The sequence below is a fragment of the Salvelinus sp. IW2-2015 genome, unplaced genomic scaffold, assembly GCF_002910315.2.
Source record: "Salvelinus sp. IW2-2015 unplaced genomic scaffold, ASM291031v2 Un_scaffold611, whole genome shotgun sequence".
NCBI classification, from domain to species: domain Eukaryota; kingdom Metazoa; phylum Chordata; class Actinopteri; order Salmoniformes; family Salmonidae; genus Salvelinus; species Salvelinus sp. IW2-2015.
In genome coordinates, this window is record NW_019942584.1 from 154,599 (window position 1) to 178,596 (window position 23,998).

Consider the following 23,998-nt stretch of genomic DNA (forward strand, 5'->3'; position numbering starts at 1 on the left):
CCTCTAACTCACGTAGTCATGACCGTCTCCACTTTCTGCGCAACACGTGCGAGAGTCCTACCTTAACAACATTGGAGAGGAGTCCAAAGGTCCTCTCCACTCTTGTCGCGGCACTAATGCCCTACAGTCAAAGCCCTTTTCTCCCAAACCTACTGCCTGTCCATACAGAGGGATCAGTCAAGTGGACCGTTGACCCTTCCCGAAGCCTCCTTGAGGCCTTGTGTTAGGCCAACCACAGGAACCCTGCACGACAGTGTGTCCGATGAGACGCGAGTCACATTGACTGCCCCTTGTCTTTCCACCCTTTCTGGCCGCCCTAACAGGACGTATGCAGCCCTTCTCACGCGAACACGACAGTAGCTTCGCTTCGGCGACGAGGCCTTGGGACTGTGTCTACCATCCTAGCCTCTCCTAGCCCGGACAGTATGGTGACTAGAGGCTTTGGACTCTTGCTCATATGCAGCAGTGGGCAGAGGTGACAATCTGGACTCAGTTGTCTATCATAGTGTGCCTGAGAGTTGGAGCGCGGCCTTTGACTGTGTTTAGGGCAGAGTGGAGAGGCTTGACTGTGTTCGGGTCAGAGTGGAGAGGCTTGACTGTGTTCGGGCAGAGTGGAGAGGCTTGACTGTGTTAGGCAGGAGTGGAGAGGCTTGACTGTGTTTTAGGGCAGAGTGGAGGAGGCTTTGAGCTGTGTTCGGCTATTAGTGTTAGGCCAGAGTGGGTTGGCTATTTAGTGGTAGGCCAGAGTGGGGTTGGCTATTAGTGTTGGTGGGGCAGTGGGTTGGCTATTAGTGTTAGGGCAGAGTGGGTTTGGGCTATTAGTGTTGGGGCCAGAGTGGGTTGGCTATTAGTGGTAGGCCAGAGTGGTGGCTATTAGTGTTAGGGCAGAGTGGGAAGGCTATTAGTGTTAGGATAGGAGTGGGTTGGCTATTAGTGTTTATGCAGAGTGGACAGGCTATTAGTGTTAGGGCAGAGTGGCGTTGGCTATTAAGTGTTAGGGCAGAGTGGGTTGGCTATTATGTTGGGGCAGAGTGGGTTGGCTATTAGTGTTTGCGGCCAGAGGTGTGTTGGCTATTAGTGTTCGGGCAGAGTGGGTTGGCTATTAGTGTTGGGGCAGAGTGGGTTTTAGGCTAATATTTATTACAGTACAATAATTTGTATTAGTGTTGGGCAGAGTGGGTTGGCTTATTAGTGTTGGGCAGAGTGGGGTTGCTATTAAGTGTTTGGCAGAGTGCGGGCTATTAGTGTTGGGCAGAGTGGGTTGGCTATTAGTGTTGGGGCACAGATGCCCCACTCTGCCCTAACACAGCCTAGCCTTCCCACTCTGCCCTAACACAGTCTAGCCTCTCCACTCTGCCCTAACACAGTCTAGCCTCTCCACTCTGCCCTAACACATTCAAGCCTCGTCACTCTGCCCTAACACAGTCTAGCCTTCCCACTCTGCCCTAACATACTCTATAGCAGGGATCATGAACTAGATTCAGCAATTTTTTCTTGAGCGGACGGTGAGGGGGCCGGAACATAATTACAATTCATTTGTAGATTGCAAATTAACCGCAAGAAGCCCAAACAGATTTAATAATTGACTAAAACATAATAATTTTGAAAATTGCTTACATTTGTATATGACCACATATATCTCTCTGTTATGCGTGGGAATACTTTGGAACAGATCTCCAAAATAATTAAAAAGCTTGGAGATGATTTGCTGGTGTTTTTAGTCTTTTATGTCTAACAATAGAAAAGACTGTAAAAAATTATACTTTTTATTTTGCTCGGGGGACGGCAAATAAAATCCCCCGCGTGCCAATTTTGGCTGGTGGGCCGCCAGTTGGGCAACCCTGCTCTATAGCCTCTCCACTCTGCCTAACATCTACAAATGGTCCGAGGGCCGAATTTGGTCCGCGGGTGCTTTTACTTGGTCCCCCAAGTTTTCTGAGCCAAGAAATGTAAAGCATTAAAGAGTGTAAAAACACCTCCCCACTCTGCAGCCCTATCATGGTGTCTCTTCCCCTTTCCTCAGGTGCTTCATTCCCAGGCCTTGATGAACAGCCTCCATTACAGAACTTAATTAGAAAATCGCCCCTCGCCAGGAAGAGGCCTCACACTTCTCTTATCCTCTCTCTCTCAGCCAACCAACCAACCAAACCCCCTGCAGAAGACAGAGACACAATAACAAATAAACCCGAGCGCTACACTAACAGCCTGTCGCTGCCTGCAATTAGTCCAGCATCCGCTCTCAGTCTAATTAATAGCTGGCTCGCTGTCTGTCGATGAGCACAATAAAGACAATGGAGATCCATCCGTGGAGAGCCTGCATGGAGGCATGGAGGTGTGGGGGGAAGGGAGCGCCTGGACTTGGTCGACAGTGGTGGTGGTGGGGGTGAAGCCTGGCAGGCAGGTCTGTTCTTTGGCCCAGAGGTGTGCCCACTGCCCAGCCGGCTGTCAGACACACGCCAGCCTGGCAGAGAGTAGAGGCTGGCATTAGGCCCTAACAAGCAAGTCCCATAGCTCGCACACGCACGCACACATGCACACGCACACAGGGCTCCTCTGTGGCCCACTGTCAAAGAGATCATTCAACAGGCCCCTAGCTCCCAGCCGAACAAAGCACCCCATAAAAGTGATGTTATTGTTCTCACATTTCTACCTCCCAAACTACACTACGTTGTAATTTGTAAGAAACAAGGGCTGAGTTATGTCTGCATTAACAGAGCAGGTTGAATTATAATGCCCATTTATATAAATCTCTAAAAACAGTGTTTACAGCTTAATCCTACTGAAGACCTGTGTAGGGCACCACAGAGCTAAGTCTTCTTTATACTGTACAGCTCATTATATATACACACAACAACACCACACACACACACACACACACACACACACACACACACACACACACACACACATAAATGGATCAAACAATGAGTGGCCAGGATTACAGTCAATTTTACTCCAAAATATGAACCATTCCAACTGTATGTATGCGTGTACACTGTATGTGTGATGGGGGCTAGGGAGTGCCATGCTATAAACTGAGATGATGATTGATCACTGGCATCACTGCCTGTGAGTGGGAGCAAAAGGGATTGTGGGAAATTCACCCTCTAGTCGAAGGGCAAAGGGAAGGACAGTCACTGTGTCTAAACCATGCAGGATTCTTAATTTTCTTTCTTTTTTGAAGAATGCAAAGAATCTATTTGACCGTCAGTGTATTACWGTAATATTCTGTGAAACAAATATCTATCATGACTGGACATTATTCTTATAGGCGCTTTATATACGCAGAACTATGAACAATATCCCGAGCCAAGCGAGACAAACTAACACAATATTTCACAAAATTGCTTTGAAATTGTATGTCTTAGCAAGGGCCTAGCTCAAAAACTACCATCGCTATCACTCTTCATCAGCCATAATGGCTCTAAGTTGGGGTAAAGGCAAATGACATCTTAACTGAAGATGCTTGTCAAGCCGCCACAGCTTCCCATGATAAACAGGTTGTGACAGAGCAGTAACTGATGTGTTTTTCAGAGAAGTGCACAGTTCAGATATGTGAAATGCCTGCCAGAGAAATTCACTTTGGGGAATGATTGGACTCTGGGACCGTACCTCTCACGTTGTCCCCCGGGCCCCCAAATCAGAGCAGCCACAGGACTGAATGGAATACGGATGCCAATAGCTGTGGGGGTCTGGGGAATTCAGCCAGTTACACAGAGAAAGAGAGGAAGAGAGAGATAGAGAGAAATAGAGTGAGAGTGAGAGAGAGCRCGAGAGAGAAAGAGAGAGAGAGGGAGAGGGGGAGTGTTCACAACACGTTCGTTCCCTGCTCTTCATCTGCAGTGTTCCAAGGAGCTCTTTCATATCAGCTTCCATTTTTAAAGACCTCTCTCTCTCAAGTCATATCATGGTCTGCAGAGACAGCGTGGGTGGAGCTACTGTATATTTCCAAAACTGAACAGTCTGCAGCATGTGTGTCAAAGTATGATGTGGATACAGTACGCAAGTAAAGAGCTGGATATGTGTGTGTGTGTGTGTGTGTGTGTGTGTGTGTGTGTGTGTGTCGTTGTGTGTGTGTGTGTTTTGCAGTCTCTTATCTCTCTATCAAATCAAATTGTATTTTTCACATGCTTCGTAATCAACAGGTGTAGACTAACAGTGAAATGCTGACTTAAGGGCCCTTCCCAACAACGCAGAGAGAAAAGACAGATAAATAGTAGAATCGTTTATTTAATAACACAAGGAATCAATAGAAAAATAACAGAATGGATGTGTATGTGTGTATACGCACAGACATGTGCGCATGAATCCGTGTGTGTGTGCATGCGTGTGTATATGTGTGTGGGCCAGGCAGCCAGCTAGCTCTGGCATCACCTTCCCAGTCCCTGCCAAGACATTCACAACTCTGACTGGTGCCAGGCTGAAACAGACCTATCACATCAGCATGTGGGAGGTGTTCTAGAACTAAACAAACAACCCCGCTCCCCAGTCCTCTAACAAGCATCGAACGCCTTGTCTCATCCAATGACCATTACTGGCAGGGAGCGATTAAACAGTGCATTCGGAAAGTATTCAGATCCCTTGACCTTTTCCACTTTTTGTTACGTTACAGCCTTATTCTAAAATTGATTCAATTGTTTTTATCCCTTCACCAATCTACACACAATACCCCATAATGAAAAAAGCAAAAACAGGTTTCTAGAAATGTTTGCAATTTATTTTTAAAAATTCAACTGAAATATCACATAACTATTCAGACCCTTTACTCAGTAATTTGTTGAAGTACCTTTGGCAGCGATTACAGCCTCGATTCTTCTCGGGTATGACGCTACAAGCTTGACACACATGTATTTGGGGAGTTTCTCCCATTCTTCTCTGCAGATCCTCTCAAGCTCTGTCAGGTTGGATGGGGAGCCTCACTGCACAGCTATTTTCAGGTCTCTCCAGAGATGTTCGATTGGGTTCAAGTCCGGGCTCTGGACATTCAGAAACTTGTCCTGAAGTCACTCCTGCGTTGTCTTGACTGTGTGCTTAGGGTCGATGTCCTGTTGGAAGGTGAACCTTTGCCCCAGTCTGAGGTCCTGAGCGCTCTTGAGCAGGTTTTCATCAAGGATCTCTCTGTACTTTGCTCCGTTCATATTTCCCTCAAACCTGACTAGTCTCCCAATCCCTGCTGCTGAAAAGCTCACAGAACGGGACCGCCGAGTGCTGAAGCGCGTAGCACATAAAAATCGCCTGTCCTCAGGTGCAACACTCACTGTTCATCGGGAGCTTAATGAAATAGGTCTCCAAAGCCGAGCAGCTGCACACAAGCCTAAGATCACCATGCACAAAGCCAAGGGGCGGCTGGAGTGGTGTAAAGCTCACTGCCATTGGACTCTGGAGCAGTGGAAATGCGTTTTCTTGAGTGATGAATCATGCTTCACCATCTGGCAGTCCGACGGACAAATCTTGGTTTGGCGGATGCCAGGAGAACGCTACCTGCCCCCAATGCATAGTGCCTTCTGTAAAGTTTGGTGGATGAGGAATAATTGTCTGGAGCTGTTTTTCATGGTTCGGGCGAGGGCCCTAAATTCCAGTGAAGGGAAATCTTAACTCTAAAGCATACAATGACATTCTAGATGATTCTGTGCTTCGAACTTTGTGGCAAGAGTTTGGGGAAGGCCCTTTCCAGTTTCAACATGACAATGCCCCTGTGCACAAAGCAAGGTCCATACAGAAATGGTTTGTAAAGACCGGTGTGAAAGGACTTAACTGGCCTGCACAGAGCCCTGACCTCAACTCCATCGAACACCTTTAGGATGAATTGGAACGCAGACTGCGAGCCAGGCCTAATCGGCCAACATCAGTGACCGACCTCACTGACATCTTGTGGCTGAATGGAAGCAAGTCCCCGCAGCAATGTTCCGACATCTAGTGGAAAGCCTTCCCAGAAGAGTGGAAGCTGTTACAGCACCAAAGTGAGGACCAACTCCATATTAATGCCAAGATTTTGGAATGAGATGTTCGACGAGCAGGCGTCCACATATCATGTGGTGTACCTCTGATTGAAATCATCACATTAGACTAGATATCGTTATCTGTCTGAATGACTGGTGGGAGGTGGATTACTATGTGGATCAGTTGGTAGAGTATGGCGCTTGCAACGCCAGGGTTGTGGGTTCGATTCCTGCTGGGGCCACGTAGGAAAATGTATGTTCGCACTACAGTAAGTTCCATTGGATAAATGTGTCTGCGAAAAGGCATATAAAGAATGTGTATTATATTCCAGACAGTTTGGAATCCAGTACCTTGCATATAGACAGTTATTACGGGCGAATAGAGCTCCGTTTGCCTGCGAGGTACAAATAAGACGTGTCAAGTAATAATATATTCAATAAAGAAAAAGGAGGATGCCTAGTCTGTTTTACAACTGAAATGAGTCTTCCGCTTTTAACCCAACCCCTCTGAATCAGAGCGGTGCGGGGGGCTGCCTTAATCGACAACTACGTAAACGGCGCCCGGGGAACAGCGGGTTAACTGCCTCGCTCAGGGGCAGAACGACAGATTTTTACTTTGTCAGCTCGGGGATTCGATCCAGCAACCTTTCGGTTAATGATGTAAATCACCAGTATATACTGTATATCGTCATCATTTTCTGAGCCGCGTGAACATTTCTGAGCGGCGGGTGATGGGAATTATCAAAGTTCTGAGGAGAACTATTATGTATCGAGAAGCTTCAAGTAGAGACATAAAGATATATCGAGATACGTGACCTTGAAGCGATACAGTAAGACAGAGGTTGAAGTCAACATTCAATAAAGTCTACAACATTCAGCTACCGTATCTCTAGCATTCATGTCTAACATTCAGAGAAGTTCACCCTCTCGACTCCCGAGACACCCAGTAACCCACAAACACTGTTACGTGTGAAGCAGAGGGAGTAGGAGGGTGAGTAGTGCTTTAGGACATTCGGTGGAGTAAAGTCCCTTAGGTGCCACAGCCAGTGGTGAATAGACAGTAATAGAGGGAGAGAGGTGGTGCTGCTACAGTATAGCCTGGTCCCAGATCTGTTTATGTTGTACAGCCAACTCCTATTGCATAACATATAGCCATTTCCAATTGGCATAACACCAACCTTAGGAGTTGGCTATACAGCACTAACAGTGCTAGTACTAGTACTGATCTGGGATCAGGCTAGTACTAGTGCTTTATTCATTTATGTGGAGTAAGGTGCCATAGGTGCAGTCAATGGACAATTGATAATAGTGGAGTTGTGGGAGGGAGGGGGGGGGGGGGGGTTACGGGAGTGGGGGGAAAGGTCATACAAGGACAGGTGCTCCGGGACATGCTGCGAACTTGTAGAGACTAAAGTACTACCTGCTATACGAGAGCTGTGTCTCAGCCCACATCTCCCTCTGCTGCAAGGCCGGACACCACAGAACACAAAGATAGAATATCAATGCCAGCGTTTATCTCAAAGACAGCCGTCTCAGGGATAAAATAACTCTTCATGTGCAGCCAACAGAATCTGGGGCCAAAAGTAGAAGCATTAAAAGGAAAGGTTCACCCATTTTGAATGTTATATTGTTGCATCTCTGAGTGATTTTCTATTGATTCCCTGGGGTCATTTCATGTTTTCATGTGTATCTGAGTTATTGGTGTTCAAGCAGGCAGATATCCGGCAGGTATGACGTAGCACTGTGATAAAGTCGCTCTCAATACACTGGAAGTGAATAGGAATAGGACTTTCAGATCGCGATTTCTAGATACATGTCAGATTTCAATACTGGCGGATGTCATAACTCGGGAGGATTTAATCATATTTTTGCGATATTCCTAACTGGAGAAATGTGTAATTTAACAGAGGGTCTAGCACATTTTTATCTGCCTCTTTAGTCTAGGGTGCATTGCATGGTGCATGGTGCCGTGGCCAGATATATTTGAGAAAGTTGATAGGAATCCAATGAATGAAGGAACGAATAATGCCCCACCCAGCAGACTGTCGACCAATTGCAATTTTCCAAACCTTATTAGAACACCAAAATGCAACATTAGTTCCCCCGAAAAATATTGCTCTCACATAGTGTTATTTAACACTATGAATTAAAGGAATGGGTGGTTTGTTGCATGTTTAGTAGGCGATATCCTTTGTAAGAGCACTGGGACGATTGTGAGATTTACAGATTCAAGAGATGCGGCAAGGCCAAAAGATGTTTGACTTTGATCATGCACAGTGCCAGGCCAGAATCAGTCATTACCGATGGCTAGTCAAATGCATACTGTAGCTAAGCAATGTAAGTCTCAACACGGAATCAACATCAAAGTCCTACTGTGAAATTAATTTATGCAGGTTTGTGAATTGAGGTGAAGTCCGGGAAGGCAACAATACATTATAATATCACACTTTCCTTACTAACTCTTCCAAACTCAGCACCACTGTTGAAAACTCTATACTGATGTAGATAGAGAGTAAGACACTCAGAAATGGAGACCAAAAACAGTCAATGAAAAACAAGATTTAAAACCCCTTTTTTCTTTTGCTTTCCATCAAAATCAGCCGTATCTCCTGCTCCCGTCCAAATTGCATTCTAAATATTTAATAGTGCACTTGGAGCGGTTTTGGACACCTCGGCACTTAAAATCACGCGGGTCAAGGGGATATTTCTACGACCACACGACAATTGAATACGTTATCATGGCTCCCCGCTGCACCGTAGAGCTCTATTRCGTAAGGGAGCGCTTCACACAGACGTCCCATCCGTTGCAGTGCTGGGGTAGTGGTGGGCCTGCGAAGAATAGGCCTGCGACTTGGTGAGACCTTGTACTGTAACACTGTATGAACGGGAGAGTTACTTTACCTGCCTTAGGCCGTCTCTACTGTTCTGCATGATCCGTAGGGCGTAGTTGGACCGCTGGCCTTTGCTGTTGAATTCAATGTGGCCCGTTAGTCCTTCCAATTCTACCTATCCCAGAGAGAGGGAGAACAAGAGAGAAAAGCTCCCATGTTATTAAGGCATTTCACTTGGTCTGTTTCACTTTTGGTGTCAGAAATCTGGGTTCAAATAGTATTAGTTGGCTTTGAAATCCTTCCGTTGCTCTGGATTGAGCATGCCTTGTGCGAGAGAACTAATGGAGGAGTTCCCAAAAGGGTAAACTGCAAACCCTGTTGATCCGGCACTGCAGGCAAGGCTCAATCCGACGCTCCCAAGTATTTGAAAGAAAACAAATATTGTTTGAACCCAGGGCTGTCAGTAATGTCACAGGCATGACGAACTGAAATCGTTCAATGGATGGAGTTACGATTCAATTACCCAAATGGGAAGCGGGCTGACAATTATGCGGCGACAAAACCTCAAGCCACCCCATCATCCGATACTGAGAAACCAGCAGTATGATCGATACGAGGGAGTCTCAAACAAAATGATGGTGGTACAACATCTAAATGACAACAGATGACTCATTTTCACATTTGCTTTTACTGAAGAAAAAAAACTGTCTGAAATTCAATACATGTCACATTCTAGTGTCTTGATAGCTCACTTACAGGCCATTTATTCCTAATGAGGGACTATGAACATTACAGTATGACAGCCAGTCAACCAGTCTCTAACTCCCTCCTCCCTGCTGTAGGCTACTAAGGAAGGAACAGCGGCAGTCACCTAGCCTGATCCCAGAGCTGTTTGTACAGTCTTGCCATCTCCTATGGTCTTAGGTGTATCAATGACAGCACATACAGTTCTGGGACCAGGCTAGCAGTGACCCAAGTTAATGTGACAATATGATTGACTGTGTGACCAGTGGTAAGAGAAGGGCTAGAGGATTTATATCTAAATCTAAATACAGAAATGTAAATATATTCAGCTGGTAGACCAAACAGTAAGGTAAGGGTTAGGGGATATGGATCTGCTGGCTGAATATCCACTGCAAAAATACACATCCAATGGCTTTTAGTGTAACGTTAACCAACAGACTTGGGAGCATACTGTATATCGCTGTGTGCACTGGCATCTAATTAAGCTCCACAAAAGATGAACCTAATCTTAATCTTAAACAGACAAACAGCAGCATGCCATTCCTCTCCTATCCAGAGTGGGGCGCCCTTACCATCCTCAGGTAGTTCATGAGGCTGGTGCCATGCTCCCAGATCTTGGAGGACTTGCAGGAGAGCTGCGTGGCGCCCACGTTCTGGCTACGGTTGAGCTCCTGGACCGCCGCCACCACCGCGTGCACTGCGTCAAACAGCAGCGCCGACGAGAGCTGAGAGGGGGGGGGGAGAGAGAGAGAGAGAGAGAGAGAGAGAGAGAGAGAGAGAGAGAGAGAGAGAGAGAGAGAGAGAGAGAGAGAGAGAGAGAGAGAGAGAGAAGAAAAAAGGGAGGGAGGGAAGGAAGAAAAGGAGGGATATGCTGTCACAAACACACACCGTTCTTCCATCCTCCCTGACGCCTGGGGCCCGCTCTACTCGGTCAGTGATGGGTTAAAGCAAGCGAGCACCAGAATGCCATTCAGCAGTCAAATATTACATTAGATCATTAGGATCCTCTGATGTGCTGACAAACTGAAAAAAAGGCCCTCCACTTTCACCCCTACTGGAGCTGGCAAGCCCTGGCCATTCCAATTACCACACATTCGTCAGAGTGGAGGCAGAAGCACAGGATGGGGGATTTCTTTCCTGTAGGCTGCTTATATACAGGTAGCCTAGTGGTTAGAGCGTTGGGCCAGTAACCGAAAGGTTGCTAGATCGAACCCCCGAGCTGACAAGGTAAAAATCTGTCGTTCTGCCCCTGAACAAGGTAGTAAACCCCCTGTTCCTAGGCCGTCATTGTAAATAAGAATTTGTTCTTCATTGACTTGCCTACTTAAATAAAGGTTAAATAAAATAAATAAATAAAATAAACATACAGGCCCCATCTGCGTATGTAAAGACAATTAACATGCATGATGTCATAGATTATACATGGGAGAGAGGGAGTATTTCACCGTTATGTCTGTATAATAAAGTACTAAGGCCTTAATGGCCCTGAACTGTTGTGCATATTGATATGGGACTATATAGATGATTGTGATGTATAGTAAACAATAAGCACCATATACAGTAAGGTCCATAGCAATTAAAATTTCCATGATACATATCCTCCTTGCATAAGCCAATGTTGAATTGGACTGCGCTATAGGCAACAAGGTATACTGTACACAACAGCGAGTGTGTACAGTGGTTCAGTGTCATTTGGATTACTGGAGGGAAAGTTGATGACAGCAACTTCCTGATCATAAATCAAGATTATGCACCATGTGACCTTCACGGGAGATGTCACTTTGAAATCAAAGTAGGTCAGATGTTTTCAGATTTCAAAAAAGGTCTAATGTCAAAATGAATCCACATCTCACGCCATCGGTTGCGTAGATCCATATTGTGGATTGAGGCATATAACTGGATCTACAAAACAAATGGCCTGGGGTGTGGACCTATCTCAATTTAAAAAAATGTCTACCATTCTTCCTCACCTCCCTCTCTTCCACCCCTCCACCTCTCTCATTCCATGACGTTGTACAGCTGAGAGAGAGGGATCTTTAAAAATGAAACCTGATATGAAAGAGCTCCCTGGAACACTGCAGAGGAATAGCAGGGAGAGAAGGCATAGCTCTCTCACTCTCTCGTTTTACTAGGGGCTCAGAGCTGTTATCCCTCCACTGCTCTTAGTGCTCTATCTGATAGACTACAAAACATCCCGTGATCAATTAAAGATAACTCCTAATTAAGAGGGGGAGAAAACAACTACAGAAAAACTACTGGTTTCTAAAAACAGCAGCCATTGATTTTTCAAAATCTTTCTTGAGGGCTTAATTGAGAAGCAGAAATTCAATAAACCCAATTAATGAATTACTCGTTGCTGTCTGTTGGATGTCAAATTAAACAAATACTCTTGTACACTTCTCGTTGACACAAGTATGGTGAATTGGGTTCAAAATAGTTCAAACGCAGCATGGAAGAATGCTATGCTAACGTTTCGTACTACACTACCATTCACGTATTCATTTAATAACCATGTGGCAATTACATTTTTTTGACTAATGAACGACTACACAGACAACTGTATTAAAGGCATAGAAAGACTTCAAGCCTTAACATGCTAACATTCGCAGACACATGTGTAGGGATACTGTATAATATGGGAAAAGAGCTGGGGTGTATTCAGGAGGATAAAACGTTTGCAGATAGATATTTAACAAAGGGAGAGGATCCTTTTCCCAAATCTAAAYGCTACATCAGTGTTTCTTAATCCTGGTCCTGGCACCTGACTCCACGACACACCTGATTCCACGAATCAACTCATCATTAAATTGTAATTCGTGGAATCAGGTTTGTAGTGTTTAATGCAAAAACAAAAACGTGCACCTTTTTGGGTTCCCAGGACCAGTATTAAGAAACACTGTACTAGATAATAATATCTGTTCTGCATACATATCTGAACCCTCTGTCTGGTTGCAGATTGAAATGAAACTAATAGAGCTGCATTTCGAATTGTACATGCTACAGTACGATTAGGAATCGTCAGGTCTATTTGTTACATTTCTACCTGCAACACTACAGAACCTTCAGATAGAAATACAGTCTAGCTGCTCGACAATCATCTCTTTTCTACATAAATCTGAACCCTGGTCTCACCGGTGTGCCGGCGAAGGGGGCGTGGTCACAGTTTTCCTGCCAGGAACGGTTGAGGCTGAGGAGGAAATCCTGGAAAAATGGATGTGTTCGGTTGAAGACGGAAAAGCCCAGAATGTTCACCCGCTCACTGGGCACGTCGTCCAATCGCAGCAGAGAGAATTCCTGCAGAGGGAGGAGTCAGAGGGTCAAAGGTATAATGGTATTATGTACGTGTATGACAAGGGCTTGGACATGTCCGACATAAATCCCGTTTAGTTGCCGCGATACGTGGAGATATCTGATTGAATGGAATATTGAATCAATGTCAGGAAAAAGGGCACATGCTAATCTAATACGTTTAGCCCCAATTTCATTGATTTACTTGAAGTTTAATTATGTTAAGTTCATTTTTCTGGATGATTACGATTCCTAACATGTACACAACCCATGTAATTCCTTCAGAGAGTGTGTGTGGGGGGTGCATGAATGTGGTTTGTGTGTGTGTGCATGTGCTCATTTAGCAGTTTAGTGCATATTCATTTGTGCGTGGGCATGTGTGTGCCGCCTGGAACGAGCCCATGGAAATGTGCTTGGATGAAAAACAACATCTACTTTGATGTCCCTAAGTTCAGTCTGGTGGCTCCCGAGCGGTGGGGAGGACGTCACCAGAAGGTTAATAGAGATATCAGCCTAGTCACCTTCAGGTGTCAGTGCCAGCACTACAGTCTATAACGGTGAAACCGCCTGTCACCTCGCTGGGCCCAGGGACAGATGATACGTATAGAGGAGGAGGAGGAAAAGGAGAGGAGAGGAGGAAAAGTGCCCAGGCTTCAGACAGTTCAGACAGAGACAGACTACTCTACTGTGGAAGGCAGGGGAGAAGAAGGGGTTAGAGGGCAGGAGGGTGTGTGTTTGTGTCTGTGCTGAGTCTGTGTGTGTGCGCGTGCAAGCATGAGTGTGCTTGCATGCGTGTTTGTGTCTGTGTGCATGTGTGCGAGCATGTGTACAATCCTCAATAAGGGGWTTTGGGGCTGGTGAGTTGAGTGGGAACAGAATACCGCTGAGAACAAGAACCTCACAAGACACCGGCAGTAGCCTTTCAAATCCCAGGGCTTAGATAAGTTAGCGTGTTAGAGGGTTCCTCTGCAGCACTAGATCAAAGCCTAACTAGACTCTGGTGCTCTTACAACAAACACTAGCACAGTAGGAGAAGGTGAGCAGGCCACGGCGGAATGAAGGATACATGTTGGGCTGGATTATTGTGAGAGAGAGAGTTGAGGAAAGAGAGAGTTGAGTAAGGAAGGAGACTAAGAGAGAAACGTGTCATGGAGTTGAGAGAGGAAGAGAGACAGAAGAGGGAGAGGAGAAGAAACATTGAGATAGAGAGAACAGAGAGTTGTGGGAGTTAGGAGGAGGGCACTACAGGAGAGATGGAAGGAGACTGTGACTGGCAAATGGCACCCTATTCCCTATGTGGTGCACTTCCTTTGACCAGGGCCTGTAAGGAATAGATTGCCATTTGGAACACATCCAGTCTTTTCATCAGAGCCCCTGAGGGAGAACAGGACAGGAGAAAGCCCCTGGTGAACTCCTTTAGCATTACTAGCTACAGACCGCAATGCAAACTGGCAGCCTTATGTCTTCCCTATCTAGACCAATAATACAATCCCATTTAGTGTTGACACAGCTCTTTTTTATTCACTCTCTCCTAGCCATGTTGTCTCTGTATCTGATTTAAAGTTTAAGGCGATTCGCTGCACCCCAATCGAAGATAATGCTACTAGCTTCCGATGTTTTGATATTTTCGAGGCAAACTCTTGGCAGATTGTTTCTGCACTTTCTGCCAAGCGCATTCAGGACTTTGAGAACTCTGATATTGAGGAGTGAAACACACAGCACTTGGTGAAAGGAAAGCTGAGTTGAGCCTGAAACAGTGTTTCCTCCCTGCCTAATTCTTTATGAATGAGTATTAAAATAAACATGCCGAAAGATTAATTTATTCAGTCGTTAATTCATGAAAACATTTCCAACATGGATTGTGGTGTTGTTCACAGCCCTTAGTACAATTGGAACTACCCCCCACATCTTAAAGCATTTAATCACCTTCAATATTTAGCATCGATATATTTAATTCTGAAAATAACATAATCTATGGGCGCTGACCCTTCTTATATGGCAACTATAAAAACAATGACGAGTGGATACGTTTTACACAGACACACCAAGCCACTTCGCTTTCTTTAACCCTTTACACTTGTGGGAATTGGCCTATATGGACACAGCTAAATGTAAATGTTTCTTTCAGAAGAAATATAATAAAAAGCATATGTATAACCATGGTAGCAATTACAAGGGAACCGTTTGGAGATTATGAGAAAAGTATTACACTAAAGATGAGGACAACAGTTCACCTGACACAACACTACACTGTTGATTATGTGCGCTTTGCATTTACGGTTCCTATTTAGGTGCTTACCAGTGTCCAAATCTGCAATTTTCAACCCGTATACAGGTACATTGGAACATTTGAGTTATAGTCCTCACCACACATTTATTGACTACCAGCTGCACACTGGTGACAGTTTCATGATCTTCCCATCACTTGTCCCCAGTGTACCCTGACATGCCCAACGGGAGTGGCCCCGTAATTACTCTTCAAGTGCACTTTAATAGATCATTAGGAGAGAAGCCTGTGCAAACGAGCTGGTCATTAAGTATTCCTCTCCTGGGTGCAGTCAAACACATGAAACACAAGGTCACCAAATATCCACCGGCGGCGTCTGGAGAAACCTAGCTAGCACAAGCGGTGTACAGTGCCATGAAAAAGTAATTTGCCCCCTTTCTGATTTTCTCTATTTTTCCATATTTTTTATACTAAATGTTATCAGTTCAACCTAAACCGAATATTAGATAAAGGGATCCTGAGTTTACAATTAACCCCAAAAAATGTATACTTATTTTATTTATTTAATTAACAAAGTTATGCAACACCCAATTCCCCTGTGTGAAAAAGCAATTGCCCCCTTGCCCTCAATAACTGGTAGTGTCACCTTTAGCTGCAATGACTGCAACCAAATGCTTCCTGTAGTTGTTGATCAGCCTCTCACATCGCTGTGGAGGAACTTTGGCCCACTCTTGCATGCGGAACTACTTTAACTCAACGTCATGTGCGTTCCAATCATGAACTGCTCATTTCAAGTCCTGCCACAACATCTAAATTGGGATTAGCTCTGGACTTTGACTAGGCCATTCCAAAACTTCAAATGTGTTGCTTTTTAATCATTTTCATGTAGACTTGATTGTGTGTTTTGGATCATTGCCTTGCTGCATGACCCAGCTGCGCTTCAGCTTCAGCTCACAGATGGATGACATGACGTTCTCCTGTAGAATTCTCTGATACAGAGCAGAAATCACGGTTCATTCCTGTTTGCAATAGGGCACTGAATTAAAAAAATAAAATCCAACACAACACATCACTGAGTACCACTCTTCATATTTTCAAGCATATTGCTGGCTGCATCATGTTATGGGTATGCTTGTCATCAAACTAGGGAGTTTTCTTTGGGAAAAAAATTAATGGTATAGAACAAAGGACAGGCAAAATCCTAGAGCAAAACATGGTTCAGTCTTCTTTCCAACAGACACTTGGAGACAAATTCACCTTTCAGCAGGACAATAACCTAAGACACAAGGCCAAATATACACTGGAGTTGCTTACCAAGAAGACATTGAATGAGTCTCTTAGTTACACCTTTGACTTAAATCGGCTTGAAAATCTATGGCAAGACTTGAAAATGGCTGTCTAGCAATTATCAACAACAAACTTGACAGAGCTTGAAGAATAACAAAAATAAATATTGAATCTATTTTGATTTCAGGCTGTAACACAACAAAATGTGGAATAAGAAAATGGGTAGGAATACTTTCTGAAGGCACTGTACACACGTGTACATGCACGCACCAACAAACCCCACCAAACCACCCACCCTTCCTTACCTGACCCACAACCCCCTCCGACTCCCTCACAGTCACACACACAATCCTACACACATCCCTACTTGCATAAAGAGCAGCATAGACAGAGAGTAAGTGTGAGAGAGGGGGCAGGCAGGCTGTCCCCGGTGGCCTCCAGCTGCCCCGTGACGGGCCCTGGCAGCCAGTGAGGGGTGCTGAGTGAGGTGCTGACAGGCTGGCGATGGGCACCCTGGCACAGCCTGTCACCTGGAGATCAATCAGAAACGAGGAGCTGGGCCAACCCGCTGTTCACCTGCTGGCACCTCCTGGACTCTCTTAATAACACAGGCAGACTAACAGACACACACATGCGTGCAGACAAATGCATGCGCGCCGCAGACAGGCAGGCACACAAAAAACTCTCCCACATTCTGTTTGTTGTGGTGTATCCAAGCTGAGAGCTGAATAATGAGCTCCCCAGAGACCTGGCTGTTACCTTACTGTTGTGCACTGTCAGGGACCACACACAGCTGCTTGGGGCCCACCAACAGGGGCCACACAGCTAGACTCCTTCTCCTGCTATCTATCAAAAACGATTTGTTTTGTAATGCTGAGCAAACTTGCTAACAAACACACTTTTTTTGTAAATACATAGAATCCAACACAATTTGAATGCCTGTCAGGTAATCTTCCATTTGTAACGACCCTTTGTGTGACATACTGTACTTGCTAAGCTATGTTTTCTAATAAGCAAACACACAAAATCTAACCTTACTTTGAAGGAAACTCAGACTTGTCCCTGTTTCCATTGATCTAGTTCTCTAGTTCTCAAATAGGACGGAAGTTCCAAGAATATAGTGAGCTTGCGTACTCTAAGCTCCAGGAGCATCCAAGCATACTCCAAGATAGAATTAGACTACATTTCAGCATGCACATAGGATTGTGTTCTACAAACTGTACATCTTGAGAGGCTAATTGTATAACAGCAGCAATGTCAAGAAGTTAACATAAAAAAGCATTAGCAAGCCGTATAGCTCAATGTCAAGAAGCTAACGCAGAGTAAGAAGCTAGCAAAAAAAAAAAAAAAAAACAGCAAGTTAACATTCGAAAGAAAAGCATGTTCACATTAGCAAGCTGTACAGCTGCGAACGCCTACCATGATCAAAGGTGGACATGCATTGGTTGCAAGGCTGCTTTAATAAACGTCGGAGACATTTGACTAAAGAGGAATTTACTCTAAGCGTTTAAATACGCATCTGCTACAGGTACATGATAACTGACTGACACCAATATTACCTCCTAATCTTTTACCTTCAGTGACATTCAAAATGAAAGAAAGGTCACAGCTTATTTACATTTTGAGAAATGTCGCTGAATGTTCGTGTTAAGTGTAATATCAAGTGGAGGAGAGCAGTGAAATGTTATTTTGCAGTAGCCTACTGAACAAGGGAGTTATAACAGGGTTACGTTTGTAGAGTAGATATTGTCCTTGAGTGCCAAAACACTTGAAAAAGCCTTATTTGTGTTGTAGCTGCATGTTATGCGAGTTCAAGGTCCCATACAAGAGAGAGCACTGAGGCATTCCATCAAGGATTTGTGAAACTGCACATCAAATAAAAAAAATAAAAAGTAACACAAGAAAATATAATAACAATAACAAATAAGGAGGCTATATAGAAAGGTGGGGGGGGGGGGTCAATATAAATAGTTTGGGTGGCTATTTGATTTAATTGTTCAGCAGTCTTATGGCTTGGGGTTAGAAGCTGTTAAGGAACCTTTTGGTCCTAGACTTGGTGCTCCGGTACCGCTTGCTGTGCGGTAGCAGAGAGAACAGTCTATTACTTGGGTCACTGGAGTCTTTTACATTTTTTGGGGCCTTTCTCTGACACCGCCTAGTATATAGGTCCTGGATGTCAGGAAGCTTGGTCCCAGTGATGTACTGGGCTGTACCCTCTGTAATGCTTAACGGTCAGTTGCCATACCAGGCGGTGATGCAACCAGTCAGGATGCTCTCGAGGGTGCAGCTGTATAGCTTTTTGAGGATCTGGGGACCCATGCCACATTTTTTCAGTCTCCTGAGGGAGAAAGGTGTTGCTGTGCCCTCTTCACAACGGTCTTGGTTTGTTTGGACCATGATAATTTGTTTGTGATGTGGACACCAAGGAACTTGAAACTCTCGACCCGCTCCACTTCAGCCCTGTCGATGTTAATGGGGGCCTGTTCGGCCCTCTTTTTCCTATAGTCCACGATCAGCTCCTTTGTCTTGCTCACATTGAGGGAGGTTGTTGTCCTGGCACCACACTGCCAGGTCTCTGACTACCTCCCTATAGGCTGTCTCATCGTTGTCGGTGATCAGGCCTACCACTGTTGTCGTCAGCAAACTTAATGAAGGTGTTGGAGTCGTGCTTGGCCACGCAGTCATGGGTGAACAGGGAGTACAGGAGGGGACTAAGCATGCACCCCTGAGGGGCCCCAGTGTTGAGGATTAGCATGGCAGATATGTTGTTGCCTAMCCTTACCACCTGGGGGCGTCCCGTCAGGAAGTCCAGGATCCAGTTGCAGAGGGAGGTGTTTAGTCCCAGGGTCCTTAGCTTAGTGATGAGCTTTGTGGGCACTATGGTGTTGAACACTGAGCTGTAGTCAATGAACAACATTCTCACATAGGTGTTCCTGTACAACAGAAAGGGCACTGCATGGGAAGAAAAACAAGTGGCTTCAACCACTTAAAACGGCAAACGTTGCTGGTGATCGAAGCTACTGGAGGAAGTTGATGGTTGATCAGATCTGGAGCTTGAGGATGATGATGGTGATGATGATGGTCACTCATGGAACATCCTCCAGGTTTCTGGATGAGAAGAATGTCTGATGAGCAAAATGGGAAAGAGAAATCCATCCTATGCCTAATCTATCCAAGGCTCCAGTGCCTCCTGATATTGTATCATATCTTTAAATTGGCATATTAATTTTCCCAGTGATACAATATCAATTAATTATATCCTTTTGCACGGTGGAAGAAGACGGTAATGCCTTCTCATCCCAGGCAGCTCTGTCTATGTGCAATAATGAAATCCAATTCTAGTGGCACAGTGATTACACTAATAGCTGGAATGTTCACGCAGTGTTTTGGGCAATAAGTCATTTCATGCTCATATCAATTGCCATGTAAATTCAGTCAGTGGCTCCAAAGCGTCCTGCTGCCTCTTAATTACAAAGACTGGGGAGTAAGGAGCGTCCCTACATTTCAGCACAGCTCTCGCACTCATTATATATGGAGGTAATACTGGAATTGTATGAATTAATATTTCATTTCCTCTGTCTTAGTCAACAGTAAAAATTGGTATCTATGGATCAGTCCCAAATGACACCCTATTCCCTATGTGCCCCATGGTCCAAAGATGTGCRCTATTAAGGGAATAGGGTGCCATTTGGGACGTAAGCTATGAGAGTAATACAGTATCATATTCCTGTGGGTTCATGGGAGATGACGGCAATAATGCATGCAATGCTTCTATTACTGTACACCTCAGCGCAGCACAGTGGGAGTTGATGTATTACCTTTATTTGAAATTGTTTAATAGGGGCATATATCAAAAACAAGTAGACTTTTCTGCTGAGTGTTAATTATATAAATGACCGCTTTCGGATCCATTATTCAGAGAATTATGGCCGAGGCTGCAACAATAATAGCCCATTTGTAAGGTGGAAGAGACATGATCTCCTGAAATATCTAGAAGTGGACAAGGCCGCAATCTCCATGAATTTTGCGGAGTACAGCATACAGTATGCTGAAAATATGAACTGCAATCTCCATCCTGTCTCCATCCTGTCTCCGGTGGAACAAGGCAAAAAGAAACAGAAAACCCAAGCGAGAAATACTATAAAAAAGGAACTCTTCCACTCCAATTACAAATTAATGCTGCTCTCTGTATGAAGAGCTCCAAGGTAAGGAATCCTAAACACAGAGACAATTTGCGGCGAGATAGAAAACACTGAAATATGGATGACAAATCTTGTACTTTTGCGGCACTGGGTTCATGCCAAAGATTGCCTGAGGTCGTCTCGTCTGGTGGTATGTGAGAGATGAGCCTCACAGCATGTGAGTTGGACAGACGAGACAAGACAGCGGCGTTAATCTCACAGAGCCGATGGAAATGAGAGAGGCGCTAAACACTCATTTTAGTGAGCCCTGAGCGCTTGCTATCGATCTCTGGAGGCCAAGTGACTCCCCTGATACTCTGGACCGAGCCCTGCAGCACTTTGTCACCTACGGTATGGACAAGACAGGCTGATGAATACCGAGGAGAGGAGGTTATTTCACCCTGGCCAAGGAAATGGCTGCTGCTGATGATGCCAGGTATTCAACAGTTTCAGATGAAACTGATACAACACAACATTATTTGTCCATTGGATCAAACGGAAATGAGTCTTCTGCTCTCACCCCCATCCCCCCTCAGACAACACAAACACACACACCTTTTGATTTGAGATAGATCCAACACAGACCTAGACAAGGTCACACTGCCAGTACCTTTATCTCTATTATCAGTTAAGATAATTATTTATCGACCAGATTGTTCACCTTGGCAGAGACGAGTGATAATTACAATACGGTAATATGTCAAAATGAGAGCTCCATTATGCCAATTCATGTAAGCCAAGTAGCCAAGAGGTTGGCGATGCAAGCGTAAACATCGCTAATGGTTCTGAAGTAAAAGCTGAAGGAGCGATAACACAAAAGCGTAGCTAGCTCTTGGCATACGAGACCATTTAATAGAGAGACTCCATTTCAAAGAGAATGAAATGTGGGAAGAAGGGTCACGCAACAGTGGCCGCCGCTGATTTAGAGGGTTTTTGATGTATAAAGTAAAAGAAAAGTAAGAAGTAAAAGCTTCCAGCTTTTACACAGTTTTCAATACTAATTAACAAGCTCTTTTGGATAAGTGAATACACACACACGCACGCACTTACCCACCCACGCACACGCACAGACACACACCATTTAGATAAGTGAATGCACACTCATGCAGGCACACACACGGACACGCACTCTCGGGGGACGGACTGGTGTCACCCTTTTCCCCCATCCCTTGCAAACACAGCTGATTAAACTAATTGCATTTTAAACTGACGATTATGATTAGTTGATTATTGGAGTCAGATGGAGCAGAAGTGTGACACCAATCAGGCCACCGAGGACTGGAGTTGCCCATCCCTGCTCTGGGGCATTTACAGGCATTATAGTGTATATGGAGAATCACGGTCATAAGAGAACATAACTGTATGTTAAGGGCATAAAGGAAATGCCTCTGACGGGGGGAATGGGATGCTATAGCAGGCAATGCAATTGTCAACACTGAGCCATGAAGACATTCGCACAGGGAGAGAGAAAGAGAGCTGCAATGAGGGTGACACACAGTAATCAATAGCCTTGCTGACTTCAGATATAAACTAAAAAGTTCAAGGGGAAGCAGTAAAGTTAGGTGCTAAATGGTTTGTCTCCATTTAAGAAAAACATCTGTATCTCTGTCACATTGCCCCATAAATGCATTTTGCCCCCTGGCTGGATTTTATCTGCACTGACAACAATGCAGAGTAATCTTCCCCCTCGAGTACAAGGAAGCACTGCTTAAGTGAACACATCATGCCAGCATTAGCATATGACAAAATAATGACATACTTTATATTCTGACGAGAGGCTCCTCTCTCTGTTGTCACCTTTCCATGTAGCCTTTTAACTTTTCTATTACTCAGTTGGCTGATTCTCAAACTCTGTGTCTAAACACGGAAATATGAACTTTACATAAGCTGTTTGTCAGGAATTAATTAAATCCCAAATAATTTTGGGTGTCACAGTGGAATGACTTTTAAAGCATTTTGAACGGCGAGGTTTGGGAGTCGTAAATGGCATGTAGTCATAGAGACAACAGAGACATGTGGTGTTGTGTTTTTTTTGTAATCCACCGTTCTAAGGGCGACATTTTCCTCTCGCAAACACTGTGCTGTGAGCAAACACAGTGACATTCAAATAGACGGGATGAGTCACATTTGAATATGCAGCGCAATGCATGCTGAACCAGTTTTATTCAATATTTTGATATAATGTCTGTCATATTGTAATGATCAGTGCTACTTCTTGTAACCGCTATGGACAGTATAGCAAGCTGATACACATGTGAATTGTCTCTGTACACTGTATTTGTACTAACTATGTGTGTGTGTGTGTGTGAGAGTGAGAGTGAGAGTGAGAGTGAGAGAGAGAGAGAGAGAGAGAGAGAGAGAGAGAGAGAGAGAGAGAGAGAGAAAAAAAAGAAAGAGAGAGAAGGAGAGAGTGACTATATTGGCACATTTCAACACAAACTTCAACCAATCATACTGCAGAGATGACACTGACTGTTCACAAAAATAATACAAATCGGGAAGCATGTCGAAGCCAAGTCCCAAGAAGGCACAGAAGAAACGCAGGGAAACTTTAATGCCAAACACATAATGGGGATTAACTATTAAAGGGGGGCTGAACTGGCCTCATTTTTCGGCTTGGCCATTAAGAAATGCAGCAGCCATGACTAAAGCCAAATGAGAGTTGTCTTGGGGGGGGTTAATGTGGGTGTATCTCTTCTGTGTGTGTGTTCGCACGTGGCAAGCTGTACACTTTGCCTAAACAGCACACAGCTACAGTCACTCACCTTTATAGATAACTTGAAATAGTCTAACCAGGTCTTGCCTTGAAGTTGCCTAGGCTAGCTAGCCAAAATATTTTGCCAATTAACTTCAGCCGGCTGGTGTGCGACCGTGGCAAAATTGATTTGACATTGGATAGCCTATCTCTGGGGCTAGTTAGAGACCATCATTAAATTACACAACGTAAATGGGGCTATATTTTTGTTGTCTCGTAAAATTATTTTAATATTTGTAAATTCATTTCTACAATTTATAGTACATTGTGTAATTTACTGATGGTCCCTAACTAGCCCCATCGGAATATCGGATGTCAAACCAAATTGACCATGGGCATTACGATCAGTCGCATGCAGTTGTGCTTCGAATTTATGATTACTTGGTTGCTGCCAGCTGTGGGCATGTAGGCAGGATTAAAATAAACCCAACCCAATAAAAATTCAAGGTACCCTTCATTCTGTGACATACCATTTTTTTTCCAATCATCTTGCAAATCTCTGTTTTGGATGAGACTGAATTTATGACCAAAATGATCCTATTTACACTTAGAAACATTTATTCGATTGATTTTTATTCTAATTCATACCGATGGCATATGGGCCCTTTTCAAGTTGCTCTTTAAAGAAAATCATCAGCAATGCTTCGGAAGTTAAAACCAACCATTGCTCAGTGCACAAAGGTTCCCAGCTAGCCCCAAAAAACACAGGTGTGTGTGTGAGAGAGAGAGGTTTGTGTGCCTGCATG

The 23,998-nt window shown here is 44.5% G+C and overlaps 1 protein-coding gene across 1 annotated transcript in view; it reads right to left on the reverse strand.

Annotated features, from left to right (window-relative positions):
• grik4 (glutamate receptor, ionotropic, kainate 4) overlaps nt 1–23,998 on the reverse strand; it is a 219,238-nt gene that overhangs the window by 59,725 nt on the left and 135,515 nt on the right. The window contains 3 exon segments of the mRNA XM_070438230.1: nt 8,841–8,945; nt 10,087–10,239; nt 12,647–12,808. Coding sequence (XP_070294331.1) covers nt 8,841–8,945; nt 10,087–10,239; nt 12,647–12,808 — 420 coding nt within the window.